Source organism: Chiloscyllium punctatum, chromosome 5 (genome assembly GCF_047496795.1).
Source record: "Chiloscyllium punctatum isolate Juve2018m chromosome 5, sChiPun1.3, whole genome shotgun sequence".
Taxonomy (NCBI): domain Eukaryota; kingdom Metazoa; phylum Chordata; class Chondrichthyes; order Orectolobiformes; family Hemiscylliidae; genus Chiloscyllium; species Chiloscyllium punctatum.
The window spans coordinates 360,150-375,501 of NC_092743.1; the positions used below are offsets into that span (position 1 = coordinate 360,150).

General features: G+C 48.7%; 1 protein-coding gene across 1 annotated transcript in view; it reads right to left on the reverse strand.

The window, feature by feature from the left end:
* LOC140476713 (SCO-spondin-like) overlaps positions 1-15,352 on the reverse strand; it is a 138,265-nt gene that overhangs the window by 64,682 nt on the left and 58,231 nt on the right. Inside the window, exons 10-13 of the mRNA XM_072569532.1 lie at positions 14,149-14,258; positions 11,050-11,199; positions 736-829; positions 1-247 (exon numbers count right to left, since the gene is read on the reverse strand). The exon at positions 1-247 is cut by the window's left edge and continues 145 nt beyond it. Of these exons, the coding sequence (XP_072425633.1) occupies positions 1-247; positions 736-829; positions 11,050-11,199; positions 14,149-14,258 (601 nt within the window). The remainder of the gene's footprint in view (positions 248-735; positions 830-11,049; positions 11,200-14,148; positions 14,259-15,352) is intronic.

Here is a 15,352-nt window from a genome sequence, read left to right on the forward strand (position 1 = left end):
ACAATCTGCACGGCCATTGCAGCGGTCACTCACTGGTACACACTGACCGTTGGCACACTGGAAATGATCTGGCTCACACGTTGACACACAGAATTCATCAGAGCCATCTCCACAATCGTCCTCATTGTCACAGACCCACACCTTTGGGATACAGCGCCCACTGTGACAGGGAAACTCCGTGTGTAGGCATGGACTGGCCTGGACACAGGGCTGACCACTACACACCCACTCACCCTCAAGGCATGTACTGCAGGGAGACACAGAGTCCATTCACCTCAGCTCAGAATATACAGACCAGCCGCATCTCCAAAGGAGCAATTTATCCAGTGTCACTCCCTCCCACCCCCTCCCACCCCTTTCCCCAAGCCTCCGCACTCAACTCTTACACAATTTACTCTTTACAATCCTCGAGTGAACCTCCCCCACCCCCCACACACTCAGACAGTACACTCCAGACGCTAACCCCTCGAGTGACCTTCCCCCTCCCCCACATTCCGAGACAGTACATTCCAGACCCTAACCCCTTGAGTGACCCTCCCCCTCCCCCACACTCTCAGACAGTACATTCCAGACCCTAACCCCTCGAGTGACCCTCCCCCTCCCCCCACACTCTCAGACAGTACATTCCAGACCCTAACCCCTCGGGTGAATCTGTCTCCCCACGTTGTACTCTATGTTCACTAACAGTGTGACACTGTGCCCTGTGTTTATCATTAGATTCTCACAATTGCTCACCAATTTTGACAGTCCTCAGTGACCACTGTTCCCACAGGAAACTCAGCATCACCCCAAAGACAAGAACATTCTGAGGGCTTAATGCACCCGGAATCTGGACAGGAAGAAAACCTGAAATCAGTCCAATGGTAAACATTGTTTGGGCATTTGAGGTGGAAACGGAGGTTGGTGCGGTTCGGGTACACAGTGGGGAATATTGATCATAATCTATTAGAAGTTTTCTTTAAGTTTAAACATAATCCCCATCCTTAAAGTTCAAGTTTAAAATCTAAATGGGAATCTGCATAGGAATGAGTGGAAACACAGGTACAGACTCACAGGAAAATCGAAGAAAGTGTGTGATTTTTAACAGACAATGACTCTTATTTAGACTGTGAAGCTCAGGGGGACAAAGGGCTCTTAGGATATATGTCCACAGATTCCTGACAGTGGCTGGGCAGATTAATAGGATTGTTAAGAAAGCATAGGGGATACTTGGAGGGGTAGATGATGTGATGTTGGGATAGGACAGGCCTTTGGTGAGGCCACAACTGGAGGATTGTGTGCAGCTCTGGTGCAGCACTATAGGGAGGATGTGATTACACTGGAACATGTGCACAGGAGATTCACCAGGATGCTGCCAGGATAGAGCAGTCTAGTGATGTAGAGACACTGGATTAACTCGGCTTGGTTACATTAGAGCAGTGAAGTGGCCTGATAGAGGTCTGTGTGATAATATGGATAGGAAGCAGCTATTCCCCTTACTTGAAGGGTCAAAAATAAAGGGCGAAAATTTTAAGGTGAAAAGCAGAACATTTGGAAGGAATTTTAGGAAACTTTTTCACCCAGAAGATGGAAGGTTCTGGGAGATTTTCTGGTGCTATTTGCGTCAGTTTAAACTAGCTCAGCAGGGGATGGGAACCTGAGGTGTAGTTGCAGTCCACAGGAGGATGAGAGGAGGAAGGACACGGATAGGATTTCATGGTCACAGGAATGTGCTGGCAGACAGCAAGCTGGTTTGAAGTGTGTCTACTTCAACGCCAGAAGTATCAGAAGTAAGATAGGTGAGCTTGCAGCATGGATAGGTACTTGGGACTTCGATGTTGTGGCCATTTCGGAGACATGGATAGAGCAGGGTGAGGAATGGATGTTGCAGGTTCCAGGGTTTAGATCTTTCATTAAGAACAGGCAAGTCGATAAAAGAGGGGGAGGTGTGGCCTTGTTAGTCAAGGACAGTATAATGGTGGCTGAGAGAGTGTTTGATGAGGACTCGTCCACTGAGGTAGTGTGGGCTGAGGTTAGAAACAGGAGAGGAGAGGTCACGCTTCTTAGAGTTTTTTATAAGCCTCTGCAGAGTTCCAGGGATGTGGAAGAGAGGATTAGCAAAATTATTCTGGGTAGGAGTGAAAGGAACAGGATGGTCATTATGGGGGACTTTAACTTCCCCAACATTGACTGGAAATGCTATAACTCTAGTACGTCGGATGGATCAGTTTTTGTCCAATGTTCACAGGAGGGTTTCCTGACCCAGTATGTCGAAGGGCCGACAAAAGGGGAGGCCACACTGGATCTGGTGCTTAGTAATGAACCAGGCCAGGTGTTTGATTTAGTTGTAGGTGAGCACTTTGGAGAGAGTGACCATAATTCAGTTACGTTTAGTTTAGCGATGGAGGGGGATAGGTACATTCCATAGGTCAAGAGTTATTGATGGGGCAAGGGCAATCATAATGCAATTCGGAAAGAATTAAGATGCATAGAATGGGGTAGCAAAATGCGGGGGATGGGGACATTGGAAATGTGGAGCTGGTTTAAGGAACAGATATTGCGTGTCCTTGATAGGTATGTCCCGGTCAGGCAGGGAGGAAGTGATAAGGTCAGGGAACCGTGGTTTACTACAGAAATTGCATCCCTTGTTAAGCAGGAGAAGGAGGCTTATATGTTGATGAGGCAAGATGGTACAGATGAGGGGATGGAGAGTTAAAGATCAGCCAGGAAGGATTTAAAGAGAGAGTTAAGAAGCAAAGAGAGGACATGAGTAATCTTTAGCAAATAGAATAAAGGAGAACCCTAAAGCTTTCTATAGGTATGTGAGGAATAAAAGGATGATTAGGGTAGGAATAGGGCCAGTCAAAGACAGAAGTGGGAAGTTGAGTGTGGACCCTGTGGAGATCGGAGAGGTGCTAAACAAATATTTCTCATCAGTGTTCACTCAGGAAAAGGAGAATATTGTAGAGGAGAAGAATGAGGTACGAGATATGAGACTAGAAAGGATCGAGGTTAGTTACGAACAGGTATTATCAATTCTAGAAGGAGTGAAAATAGACAAGTCCCCTGGGCTGGATGGGATTTATCCGAGGATCCTCTGGGAAGCTAGGGAGGAGACAGCAGAGCCTTTGGCTTTGATATTTGAGTCGACATTGTCTACAGGTTTAGTACCAGACGACTGGAGGATTGTAAATGTTGTGCCTTTGTTCAAGAAGGACAGTAGAGATGACCCAGGTAATTATAGATCAGTGAGCCTTACTTCTGTTGGAGGAAAGGTTTTGGAAAGGATTATGGGAGATAAGATTTATAATCATCTAGCAAGCAACAATTTGATTTCAGATAGTCAACATGGTTTTGTCAAGGGCAGGTCGTGTCTCACAAACCTCATTGAGTTTTTTTGAGAAGGTGACCAAGCATGTAGTTGAGGGTAGAGCAGTTGACGTGGTATACATGGACTTCAGTAAAGCCTTTGATAAGGTTCCACATGGTAGGCTGATGGAGAAAATGCAGAGACATGGGATCAAGGGTGATTTAGCAGTTTGGATTAGAAACTGGCTTTCTGAAAGAAGGCAGTGAGTGGTGGTTGATGGAAAATATTCAGCCTGGAGTCCGGTTACTAGTGGTGTGACACAAGGGTCTGTTTTGGGACCACTGCTGTTTGTCATTTTTATAAATGACTTAGACGCAGGCGTAGGTGGAGGATTAGTAAATTTGCAGATGACACTAAAGTCGGTGGAGTAGTGGACAGTGTGGAAGAATGTTATAGGTTGCAGGGGGACTTGGATAAACTGCAGAATTGGGCTGAGAGGCGGCAAATGGAGTTCAATGCAGATAAATGTGAGGTGATGCACTTTGGGAAGAATAACAGGAAGGCAGAGTACTGGGTCAACGGAAAGATTCTTGGTAGTGTGGATGTGCAGAGGGATCTTGGAGTCCATGTACATAGATCCCTGAAAGTTGCCACCCAGGTGGATAGTGCTGTTAAGAAGGCGTACGGTGTGTTAGGATTCATTGGTAGAGGGACTGAGTTCCAGAGCCACAATATCATGCTGCAACTATACAAAACACTGGAGCGGCCGCACTTGGAATATTGTGTACAGTTCTGGTTGCCATATTTCGGGAAGAATGTGGAAACATTGGAAAAGGTGCAGAGGAGATTTACCAGGATGTTGCCTGGTCTGGAGGGAAGGTCTTATGAGGAAAGGCTGAGAGACTTGGGTCTGTTCTCATTGGAAAGAAGAAGGCTAAGAGGGGATTTGATAGAGACATACAAGATGGTCAGAGGATTAGTTCGGGTAGACAGTCTTTTTCCTGAGGTGATGATGTCAGCTTGTATGAGGGGACACAACTACAAATTGAGGGGTGATAGATTTAAGACAGATGTCAGAGGCAGGTTCTTTACTCAAAGAGTGGTAAGGGCGTGGAATGCACTACCTGCCCAATGTAGTCAACTCAACCACATTAGGGAGATTTAAACAATCCTTAGATAAGCACATGGATCATTTTGGGATAGTGTAGGGGACGAGCTGAGAATAGTTCACAGGTCGGCGCAACATCGAGAGCAGAAGGACCTGTTCTGCGCTGTATTGTTCTATGTTCCATGTTCTGTGTTCTGTGTTCTACGTTCTGTGTTCTGTGTTCTACGTTCTGTGTTCTACGTTCTGTGTTCTGTGTTCTGCGTTCTATGTTCTGTGTTCCGTGTTCTATGCTGTGTGTTCTGTGTTCTATGTTCTGCGTTCTATGTTCTATGTTCTGTGTTCTGCGCTGGAATGCTCTATGCTCCATGTTCTGTGTTCTATGTTCTATGTTCTGTGTCCTGTGTTCTATGTTCTATGCTCCATGTTCTGTGTTCTATGTTCTATGTTCTGTGTTCTGCGCTGGATTGCTCTATGCTCCATGTTCTGTGTTCTATGTTCTATGTTCTGTGTCCTGTGTTCTATGTTCTATGCTCCATGTTCTGTGATCTATGTTCTATGCTCCATGTTCTATGTTCTGCGCTGGATTGCACTATGCTCCATGTTCTGTGTTCTGCGCTGGATAGCACTATGCTCCATGTTCTGTGTTCTGCGCTGGATTGCTCTATGCTCCATGTTCTATGTTCTGTGTTCTGCGCTGGATTGGTCTATGCTCCATGTTCTGTGTTCTGCGCTGGATTGCATTATGCTCCATGTTCTATGTTCTGTGTTCTGCGCTGGATTGCTCTATGCTCCATGTTCTGTGTTCTGCGCTGGAATGCTCTATGCTCCATGTTCTGTGTTCTATGTTCTATGTTCTGTGTTCTGCGCTGGATTGCTCTATGCTCCATGTTCTGTGTTCTGCGCTGGATTGCACTATGCTCCATGTTCTATGTTCTGTGTTCTGCGCTGGATTGCTCTATGCTCCATGTTCTGTGTTCTGTGCTGGATTACTCTATGCTCCATGTTCTGTGTTCTATGCTCTATGCTCCATGTTCTGTGATCTATGTTCTCTGCTCCATGTTCTGTGTTCTCTGCTCCAAATTCTGTGTTCTATGTTCTGTGTTCTATGCTCCATGTTCTATGCTCCATGTTCTATATTCTATGCTCCATGTTCTGTGATCAATGTTCTCTGCCCCATGTTCTGTGTTCTATGTTCTGTGTTCTATATTCTATGCTCTGTGTTCTGCGCTGGATTGCACTATGCTCCATGTTCTTTGTTCTGCGCTGGATTGCTCTATGCTCCATGTTCTGTGTTCTGTGTTCAGCGCTGGATTGCACTATGCTCCATGTTCTATGTTCTGCGCGGGATTGCTCTATGCTCCATGTTCTGTGTTCTGCGCGGGATTGCACTATGCTCCATGTTCTATGTTCTGTGTTCTGCGCTGGATTGCTCTATGCTCCATGTTCGGTGTTCTGCGCTGGAATGCACTATGCTCCATGTTCTATGTTCTGTGTTCTGCGCTGGATTGCTCTATGCTCCATGTTCTGTGTTCTGCGCTGGATTGCACTATGCTCCATGTTCTATGTTCTGTGTTCTGCGCTGGATTGCACTATGCTCCATGTTCTGTGTTCTGCGCTGGATTGCACTATGCTCCATGTTCTGTGTTCTGCGCTGGATTGCACTATGCTCCATGTTCTATGTTCTGTGTTCTGCGCTGGATTTCTCTATGCTCCATGTTCTGTGTTCTGCACTGGATTGCACTATGCTCCATGTTCTATGTTCTGTGTTCTGCGCTGGATTGCACTATGCTCCATGTTCTGTGTTCTGTGCTGGATTGCACTATGCTCCATGTTCTGTGTTCTGTGTTCTGCGCTGGATTGCACTATGCTCCATGTTCTATGTTCTGTGTTCAGCGCTGGATTGCACTATGCTCCATGTTCTGTGTTCTGCGCTGGATTGCACTATGCTCCATGTTCTATGTTCTGTGTTCTGCGCTGGATTGCACTATGCACCATGTTCTGTGTTCTGCGCTGGATTGCACTATGCTCCATGTTCTGTGTTCTGTGTTCTGCGCTGGATTGCACTATGCTCCATGTTCTATGTTCTGTGTTCTGCGCTGGATTTCTCTATGCTCCATGTTCTGTGTTCTGCGCTGGATTGCACTATGCTCCATGTTCTATGTTCTGTGTTCTGCGCTGGATTGCTCTATGCTCCATGTTCTGTGTTCTGCGCTGGATTGCACTATGCTCCATGTTCTGTGTTCTGTGTTCTGCGCTGGATTGCACTATGCTCCATGTTCCATGTTCTGTGTTCTGCGCTGGATTTCTCTATGCTCCATGTTCTGTGTTCTGCGCTGGATTGCTCTATGCTCCATGTTCTGTGTTCTGTGTTCTGCGCTGGATTGCACTATGCTCCATGTTCTATGTTCTGTGTTCTGCGCTGGATTGCACTATGCTCCATGTTCTGTGTTCTGTGTTCAACGCTGGATTGCACTATGCTCCATGTTCTATGTTCTGCGCTGGATTGCTCTATGCTCCATGTTCTGTGTTCTGCGCTGGATTGCTCTATGCTCCATGTTCTATGTTCTGTGTTCTGTGCTGGATTGCACTACGCTCCATGTTCTGTGTTCTGCGCTGGATTGCACTATGCTCCATGTTCTATGTTCTGTGTTCTGCGCTGGATTGCACTATGCTCCATGTTCTATGTTCTGTGTTCTGCGCTGGTTTGCACTATGCTCCATGTTCTGTGTTCTGCGCTGGATTGCACTATGCTCCATGTTCTATGTTCTGTGTTCTGCGCTGGATTGCACTATGCTCCATGTTCTATGTTCTGCGTTCTGCGCTGGATTGCACTATGCTCCATGTTCTGTGTTCTGTGTTCAGCGCTGGATTGCACTATGCTCCATGTTCTATGTTCTGCGCTGGATTGCTCTATGCTCCATGTTCTGTGTTCTGCGCTGGATTGCTCTATGCTCCATGTTCTATGTTCTGTGTTCTGCGCTGGATTGCACTATGCTCCATGTTCTATGTTCTGCGCTGGATTGCTCTATGCTCCATGTTCTATGTTCTGTGTTCTGCGCTGGATTGCACTATGCTCCATGTTCTGTGTTCTGCGCTGGATTGCACTATGCTCCATGTTCTATGTTCTGTGTTCTGCGCTGGATTGCACTATGCTCCATGTTCTATGTTCTGTGTTCTGCGCTGGATTGCACTATGCTCCATGTTCTATGTTCTGTGTTCTGCGCTGGATTGCACTATGCTCCATGTTCTGTGTTCTGCGCTGGATTGCACTATGCTCCATGTTCTATGTTCTGTGTTCTGCGCTGGATTGCACTATGCTCCATGTTCTGTGTTCTGCGCTAGATTGCACTATGCTCCATGTTCTATGTTCTGCGCTGGATTGCACTATGCTCCATGTTCTGTGTTCTGCGCTGGATTGCACTATGCTCCATGTTCTATGTTCTGTGTTCTGCGCTGGATTGCACTATGCTCCATGTTCTGTGTTCTGCGCTGGATTGCACTATGCTCCATGTTCTGTGTTCTGTGTTCAGCGCTGGATTACTCTATGCTCCATGTTCTGTGTTCTATGTTCTATGTTCTGTGTTCTGCGCTGGATTGCACTATGCTCCATGTTCTGTGTTCTGTGTTCAGCGCTGGATTGCACTATGCTCCATGTTCTGTGTTCTGTGTTCTGCGCTGGATTGCTCTATTCTCCATGTTCTGTGTTCTGTGTTCTGCACTGGATTGCTCTATGCACCGTGTTCTATGTTCTGTGTTCTGCGCTGGATTGCTCTATGCCCCGTGTTCTGTGTTCTGTGTTCTGTGCTGGATTGCTCTATACTCCGTCTTCTATGTTCTATGTTCTGTGTTCTGTGCTGGATTGCACTATGCTCCATGTTCTATGTTCTGTGCTGGATTGCTCTATGCTCCATGTTCTGTGTTCTGTGTTCTGTGCTGGATTGCTCTATGCTCCGTGTTCTGTGTTCTGTGTTCTGTGCTGGATTGCTCTATGCTCCGTGTTCTGTGTTCTGTGTTCTGTGCTGGATTGCACTATGCTCCATGTTCTGTGTTCTGTGTTCTGTGCTGGATTGCTCTATGCTCCATGTTCTGTGTTCTGTGTTCTGTGCTGGATTGCTCTATGCTCCGTGTTCTGTGTTCTGTGTTCTGTGCTGGATTGCTCTATGCTCCGTGTTCTGTGTTCTGTGTTCTGTGCTGGATTGCACTATGCTCCATGTTCTGTGTTCTGTGCTGGATTGCTCTATGCTCCGTGTTCTGTGTTCTGTGTTCTGTGCTGGATTGCTCTATGCTCCGTGTTCTGTGTTCTGTGTTCTGTGCTGGATTGCTCTATACTCCGTCTTCTATATTCTATGTTCTGTGTTCTGCGCTGGATTGCTCTATGCCCCGTGTTCTGTGTTCTGTGTTCTATGCTCTGTGTTCTATGCTCTGTGTTCTGTGTTCTATGCTCCATGTTTTGTGTTCTGTGTTCTATGTTCTGTGTTCTGTCTTCTATGTTCTGTGTTCTATGCTCCATGTTCTGTGTTCTGTGTTCTATGTTCTATGTTCTATGTTCTGTGTTCTATGTTCTATGCTCCATGTTCTGTGGTCTATGTTCTGTGTTCTGTGTTCTCTGCTCCATGTTCTATGTTCTGCGCTGGATTGCTCTATGCTCCATGTTCTGTGTTCTGCGCTGGATTGCTCTATGCTCCATGTTCTGTGTTCTGTGTTCTATGTTCTATGCTCTGTGTTCTATGCTCCATGTTCTTTTTTCTGTGTTCTGTGCTCCGTGTTCTGCGATCTATGTTCTGTGTTCTATGTTCTATGCTCCATGTTCTGTGTTCTGTGTCTATTTTCTGTGTTCTATGTTCTATGTTATGTGTTCTATATTCTATGTTCTGTGTTCTGTGCTGGATTGCTCTATGCTCTATGTTCTATGTTCTGTGCTGGATTGCTCTATGCTCTATGTTCTATGTTCTGCGCTGGATTGCTCTATGCTCCATGTTCTGTGTTCTGTGCTGGATTGCACTATGCTCTATGTTCTATGTTCTGCGCTGGATTGCTCTATGCTCTATGTTCTGTGTTCTATGTTCTGCGCTGGATTGCTCTATGCTCTATGTTCTGTGTTCTATGTTCTGCGCTGGATTGCTCTATGCTCTATGTTCTGTGTTCTATGTTCTGTGCTGGATTGCTCTATGCTCTATGTTCTGTGTTCTATGTTCTGTGCTGGATTGCTCTATGCTCCATGTTCTGTGTTCTATGTTCTGCGCTGGATTGCTCTATGCTCTATGTTCTGTGTTCTATGTTCTGCGCTGGATTGCTCTATGCTCTATGTTCTGTGTTCTATGTTCTGCGCTGGATTGCTCTATGCTCTATGTTCTGTGTTCTATATTCTGCGCTGGATTGCTCTATGCTCTATGTTCTGTGTTCTATGTTCTGCGCTGGATTGCTCTATGCTCCATGTTCTATGTTCTGTGTTCTGCGCTGGATTGCTCTATGCTCCATGTTCTGTGAATGCATTTCCTGGAGGGATAGTTGATGCAGAACGTTCACAGCGTTAAAAACATTTGGATGAGCACTTAAGATGCCAGAACATTGCAGACACTGGGCCGAGTGCAGGAACGTGGGATTAGTGTAGACTTAATTTAGCTTTGGAGGTACAGGCTCGATGGGCCAAAGGGTCTCTTCTGTACTTTTGACTCTACATGAGCAGCAGGAAATCAATGGAATTTACACAGGCAGATGGGATTAGATTATAATAGCAACATGGTCAGCACAGATATTGTGAGCTGAAGGGCCTGTTCCTGTTCTACGTTCTGTGAACCTAAAGAGGTTTCATGTCATTCATGAGAAATTCCCCTCAGCTACAAAACCCATCAGGAAAGGGGATGTGATCATGGTGAAAGAGAAGGAAAACTCAGATGTAACCAAAGGAAGGATGGAAGGCAGAGATGAAGAATAGGCCAGTTAGTTATTAATTACTTATTTGTTAGTTATTAAGGAGGTTAAAACTAGCCACTGAGAAAAGCCCTAGTTAATTGGGAAGAGCCAGCCTGATTTCATCAAAGGAGAACCTCTGAATGTATTTCTGATGGAGCCATGGTAAAGGATTGGATTTCTAGGCACCATTTCACAAGGTGCCATGCAACAGTAGGAGCTCATGGTGTCAGTGCTAACTGATTAGCACAGACAGAAGACAGGCCAGCTGGTAGAAAACAGAGAGGATGAAGAAATGGATCTTTGATTGGCAGGTTGTGAAATCTTGGTCTGCGCTGGACCCTGATCTCTTTACAATTTACACCAATGACATCACTGCTCTGTTTCCAACAGACTGAAAACTCTGTGGAAAAGTACATTGTGAAGAGGGTGAACACAGATACAGGTTGAGGAAGTGGGCAAACATCTGGCAACTGGGGTTTAATGTGGGGAATGGTGAAGCTGTTCACTTTGACAGGAAGAACACGAAAGTTGTGTATTTCTTAAACAGAGGAAGCCTGCAGAGTTGAGAGGTGTGATGGGATGTAGGTGTGTGGTCACTAAAAGATGAGTCTGCAAGTGCAGCATCAAATTAAAAGGAGGTTAATGGGACTCTGTCCTTTAGTTTGGGAGGAATTATAGATAAAAGTCAGGGTGTAACCCCTGAGTTAAACAGGCTCCTGTTTGTCCCAATATTACTCACCTTGACAGACAGTCCCCTCTGGGCAGAAACAGCCCTCGACACAGGACAGGGAGGGACAGCGAGCTATTGGACCCCCCCTGAGGTCAGAGCAAGTTTGTGGACATGTCGAACCACAGGCCTCATACACCTGCCCCTTCTCACATTGCATTGCTGTCCAAGAGAGAGAGAGAGAGAGAGAGAATCAGAGCAACTCAGAACCCGACAAACCCCAAACTCTCCTCACTCCCCTCAAAACCACAACTCCAAAAGAGAGAGAGAGAAAAACACACACGCCATCAGATCATCCTCCAACAGAGACCAGAGTGTACCCAGGAGAGAGTGAGGACGGCAGATGCTGGAGATCAGAGCTGAAAATGTGTTGCTGGAAAAGCGCAGCAGGTCAGGCAGCATCCAAGGAGCAGGAGAATCGACGTTTCGGGCATGAGATTCCTGAAGAAGGGCTTATGCCCGAAACGTCGATTCTCCTGCTCCTTGGATGCTGCCTGACCTGCTGCGCTTTTCCAGCAATACAATTTTCAGCTCAGAGTGTACCCAAACCTACCACAATCCAAGTGCAGTATCTGATTAATGAGATCTGACTAAATGTGTTGCTGTCTCTCTCTCTCTATCTGTGCACTCGTTCTCTTCAATGGGAATGAGTGATCCACAATAGGAGGAAATGATCCAAGCTGATCAAAGGTACTTCGGTCAGTAAGAGGAAGATGGTGGACCCTCAGTGTCTGGCCTTGTCACTTGTACAGAGTGAAGTGAGCACACATTGGGGTTCCAGCATATCCAATCCCTCTACACCTCCATCTGCCATGACCAGGGCCTCCAAGCCCTCCATTTTTCCCTCACCAGACGTCCCCAACAGTACCCTTCCACTGACACTCTCATTCGTTTGGCCGAACTGGTCCTCACCCTTAACAATTTCTCCTTTGAATCTTCCCACTTCCTCCAGACCAAAGGGGTAGCCATGGGCACACGTATGGGCCCCAGCTATGCCTGTCTCTTTGTTGGCTACGTAAAACAGTTGATCTTCCGTAATTACACCAGCACCACTCCCCACCTCTTCCTCCGCTACATTGATGACTGCATTGGCGCCACCTCGTGCTCCCACGAGGAGGTTGAGCAATTCATCAACTTCACCAACACATTCCACCCTGACCTTAAATTTACCTGGACCATCTCTGACACCTCCCTCCCCTTCCTGGACCTCTCCATCTCCATTAATGACGACCGACTTGACACTGACATTTTTTACAAACCCACCGACTCCCACAGCTACCTGGATTACACCTCTTCCCACCCTATCTCTTGCTATTCCTAATTCCCGTATTCCCAATTCCTCCGCCTCCGCCGTATCTGCTCCCAGGAGGACCAGTTCCACCATAGGACACACCAGATGACCTCCTTCTTTAGAGACCGCAATTTCCCTTCCCACGTGGTTAAAGATGCCCTCCAACGCATCTCGTCCACATCCCGCACCTCCGCCCTCAGACCCCACCCCTCTAACCGTAACAAGGACAGAACGCCCCTGGTGCTCACCTTCCACCCTACCAACCTTCGCATAAACCAAATCATTCGCCGACATTTCCGCCACCTCCAAAAAGACCCCACCACCAGGGATATATTTCCCTCCCCACCCCTTTCCGCCTTCCGCAAAGACCGTTCCCTCTGTGACTACCTGGCCAGGTCCACACCCCCCTACGACCCACCCTCCCATTCTGGCACTTTCCCCTGCCACCGCAGGAACTGTAAAACCTGTGCCCACACCTCCTCCCTCACCTCTATCCAAGGCCCTAAAGGAGCCTTCCACATCCATCAAAGTTTTACCCGCACATCCACTAATATCATTTATTGTATCCGTTGCTCCCGATGAGGTCTCCTCTACATTGGGGAGACTGGGCGCCTCCTAGCAGAGCGCTTTAGGAAACATCTCCGGGACACCCGCACCAATCAACCAAACCGCCCCGTGGCCCAACATTTCAACTCCCCCTCCCACTCTGCCGAGGACATGGAGGTCCTGGGCCTCCTTCACCGCCGCTCCCTCACCACCAGACGCCTGGAGGAAGAACGCCTCATCTTCCGCCTCGGAACACTTCAACCCCAGGGCATCAATGTGGACTTCAACAGTTTCCTCATTTCTCCTTCCTCCACCTCACCCTAGTTCCAAACTTCCAGTTCAGTAACTGTCCCCATGACTTGTCCGGACTTGTCCGACCTGCCTATCTTCTTTTCCACCTATCCACTCCACCCTCTCCTCCTTGACCTATCACCTTCATCCCCTCCCCCACTCACCCATTGTACTCTCTGCTACTTTCTCCCCACCCCCACCCTCCTCTAGCTTATCTCTCCATGCTTCAGGCTCACTGCCTTTATTCCTGATGAAGGGCTTTTGCCCGAAACGTCGATTTACCTGCTCCTCGGATGCTGCCTGAACTGCTGTGCTCTTCCAGCACCACTAATCCAGAATCTGCAGTCATTGTTTTCAGATCGTATCCACAACTCCCCAACCCCGACCCCCATCCCACCCGCCAAATCCCAGTCCCAAGGATTTGGAATCTGTGGATCAATGCCATCATACCATACTGTGATCAACTGATTTCTGGGGTGGAAGGGATGTTAGAGGATGGATTAGCCACAGTGGGATGGACTAGAGTAGGCTACTATGCACACGTTCCCACACACACACTTACACACATACCTGCACACACACACACCCACTCACACACACACACACACACTCACACATACCCACACACACACCCACACTCACACACACACACACCCGCACACACACACACACACCCACACATTCTCACACACACACACCCACACCCACACACCCGCACACCCACACGCACACCCACACATTCTCACACACACACACACACCCACACCCACACACACACATTCACACCCACTCACACACACACCCACACACATTCACACCCACTCACACACACACATTCTCACACACACACACACACATTCACACCCACACACATTCACACCCACACACATTCACACCCACACACATTCACACCCACACACTCTCACACACACACACACCCCACCAACTGATATAAAGACTGAGGAAGTGAGCCCATTACGTACGACAGAGGTCTTGTGATCGCCATCGGATGTAGACTCCCCTCTTGTTACACTCCTCAGCGTAGGTAGCAATGGCTGTACATAGGCACTCACAGTCACCACCTGTATCACATCTGGAGACACCCAGAGAAGAACAGTAAGATCCCAACAAACACCTCCATTCAAATCAAACATCAACTCGCACATTCGCATCAGGAATAAATCCACAATGAATCAGCAACATCATCACATAACTCCATCAATTCCCATGGAGACGCCCAGAAACAGGAGAGACACAGGGATCAGGGGCGCCCAGGTTCATTGAAGGAAGCGTGGCAGGTTGGTCAGTGCTGAGTGTGGGAGTGCGGGGAGTATGTGAGGGTGGAGAGGGTGTGGGGAGTGTGTGAGGGTGGAGAGGGTGTGGGGAGTGTGTGAGGGTGGAGAGGGTGTGGGGAGTGTGTGAGGGTGGAGAGGGTGTGGGGAGTGTGTGAGGGTGGAGAGGGTGTGGGGAGTGTGTGAGGGTGGAGAGGGTGTGGGGAGTGCGGGGAGTGTGGAGAGTGGGGGGAGTATGTGGTGAAGTGGAGAGTGCGGGGAGAGTGTGCTGAGCATAGGGATGTGTGTGGTGAGAGTGGGGAGTGTGGGGAGAGGGGGGAGAGGGGGGAGAGGGGGGAGAGGGGGGAGAGAGGGGAGAGAGGGGAGAGAGGGGAGAGGGGGGAGAGGGGGGAGAGGGGGGAGAGGGGGAGAGCGGGGAGAGCGGGGAGAGGGGAGAGAGAAGGGAGAGCGGGGAGAGAGGGGAGAGAGGGGAGGGGGGAGAGGGGGGAGAGGGGGGGAGAGGGGGGAGAGGGGGGAGAGGGGGAAGAGGGGGGAGAGGGGGGAGAGGGGGGAGAGGGGGGAGAGAGGGGAGGGGGGAGAGGGGGAGGGGGGAGAGGGGAGGGGGGAGAGGGGGGAGAGGGGGGAGAGGGGGAGAGAGGGGAGAGAGGGGGGAGAGGGGGGAGAGGGGGGAGAGCAGGGAGAGCGGGGAGAGAGGGGAGAGGGGGGAGAGGGGGGAGAGCGGGGAGAGGGGGAGAGGGGGGAGAGAGGGGAAGAGGGGGAAGAGGGGGGAGAGGGGGGAGAGGGGGGAGAGGGGGGAGAGAGGGGAGAGGGGGAGAGGGGGAAGAGGGGGGAGAGGGGGGAGAGGGGGGAGAGAGGGGAGAGGGGGAGAGGGGGGAGAGGGGGGAGAGGGGGGAGA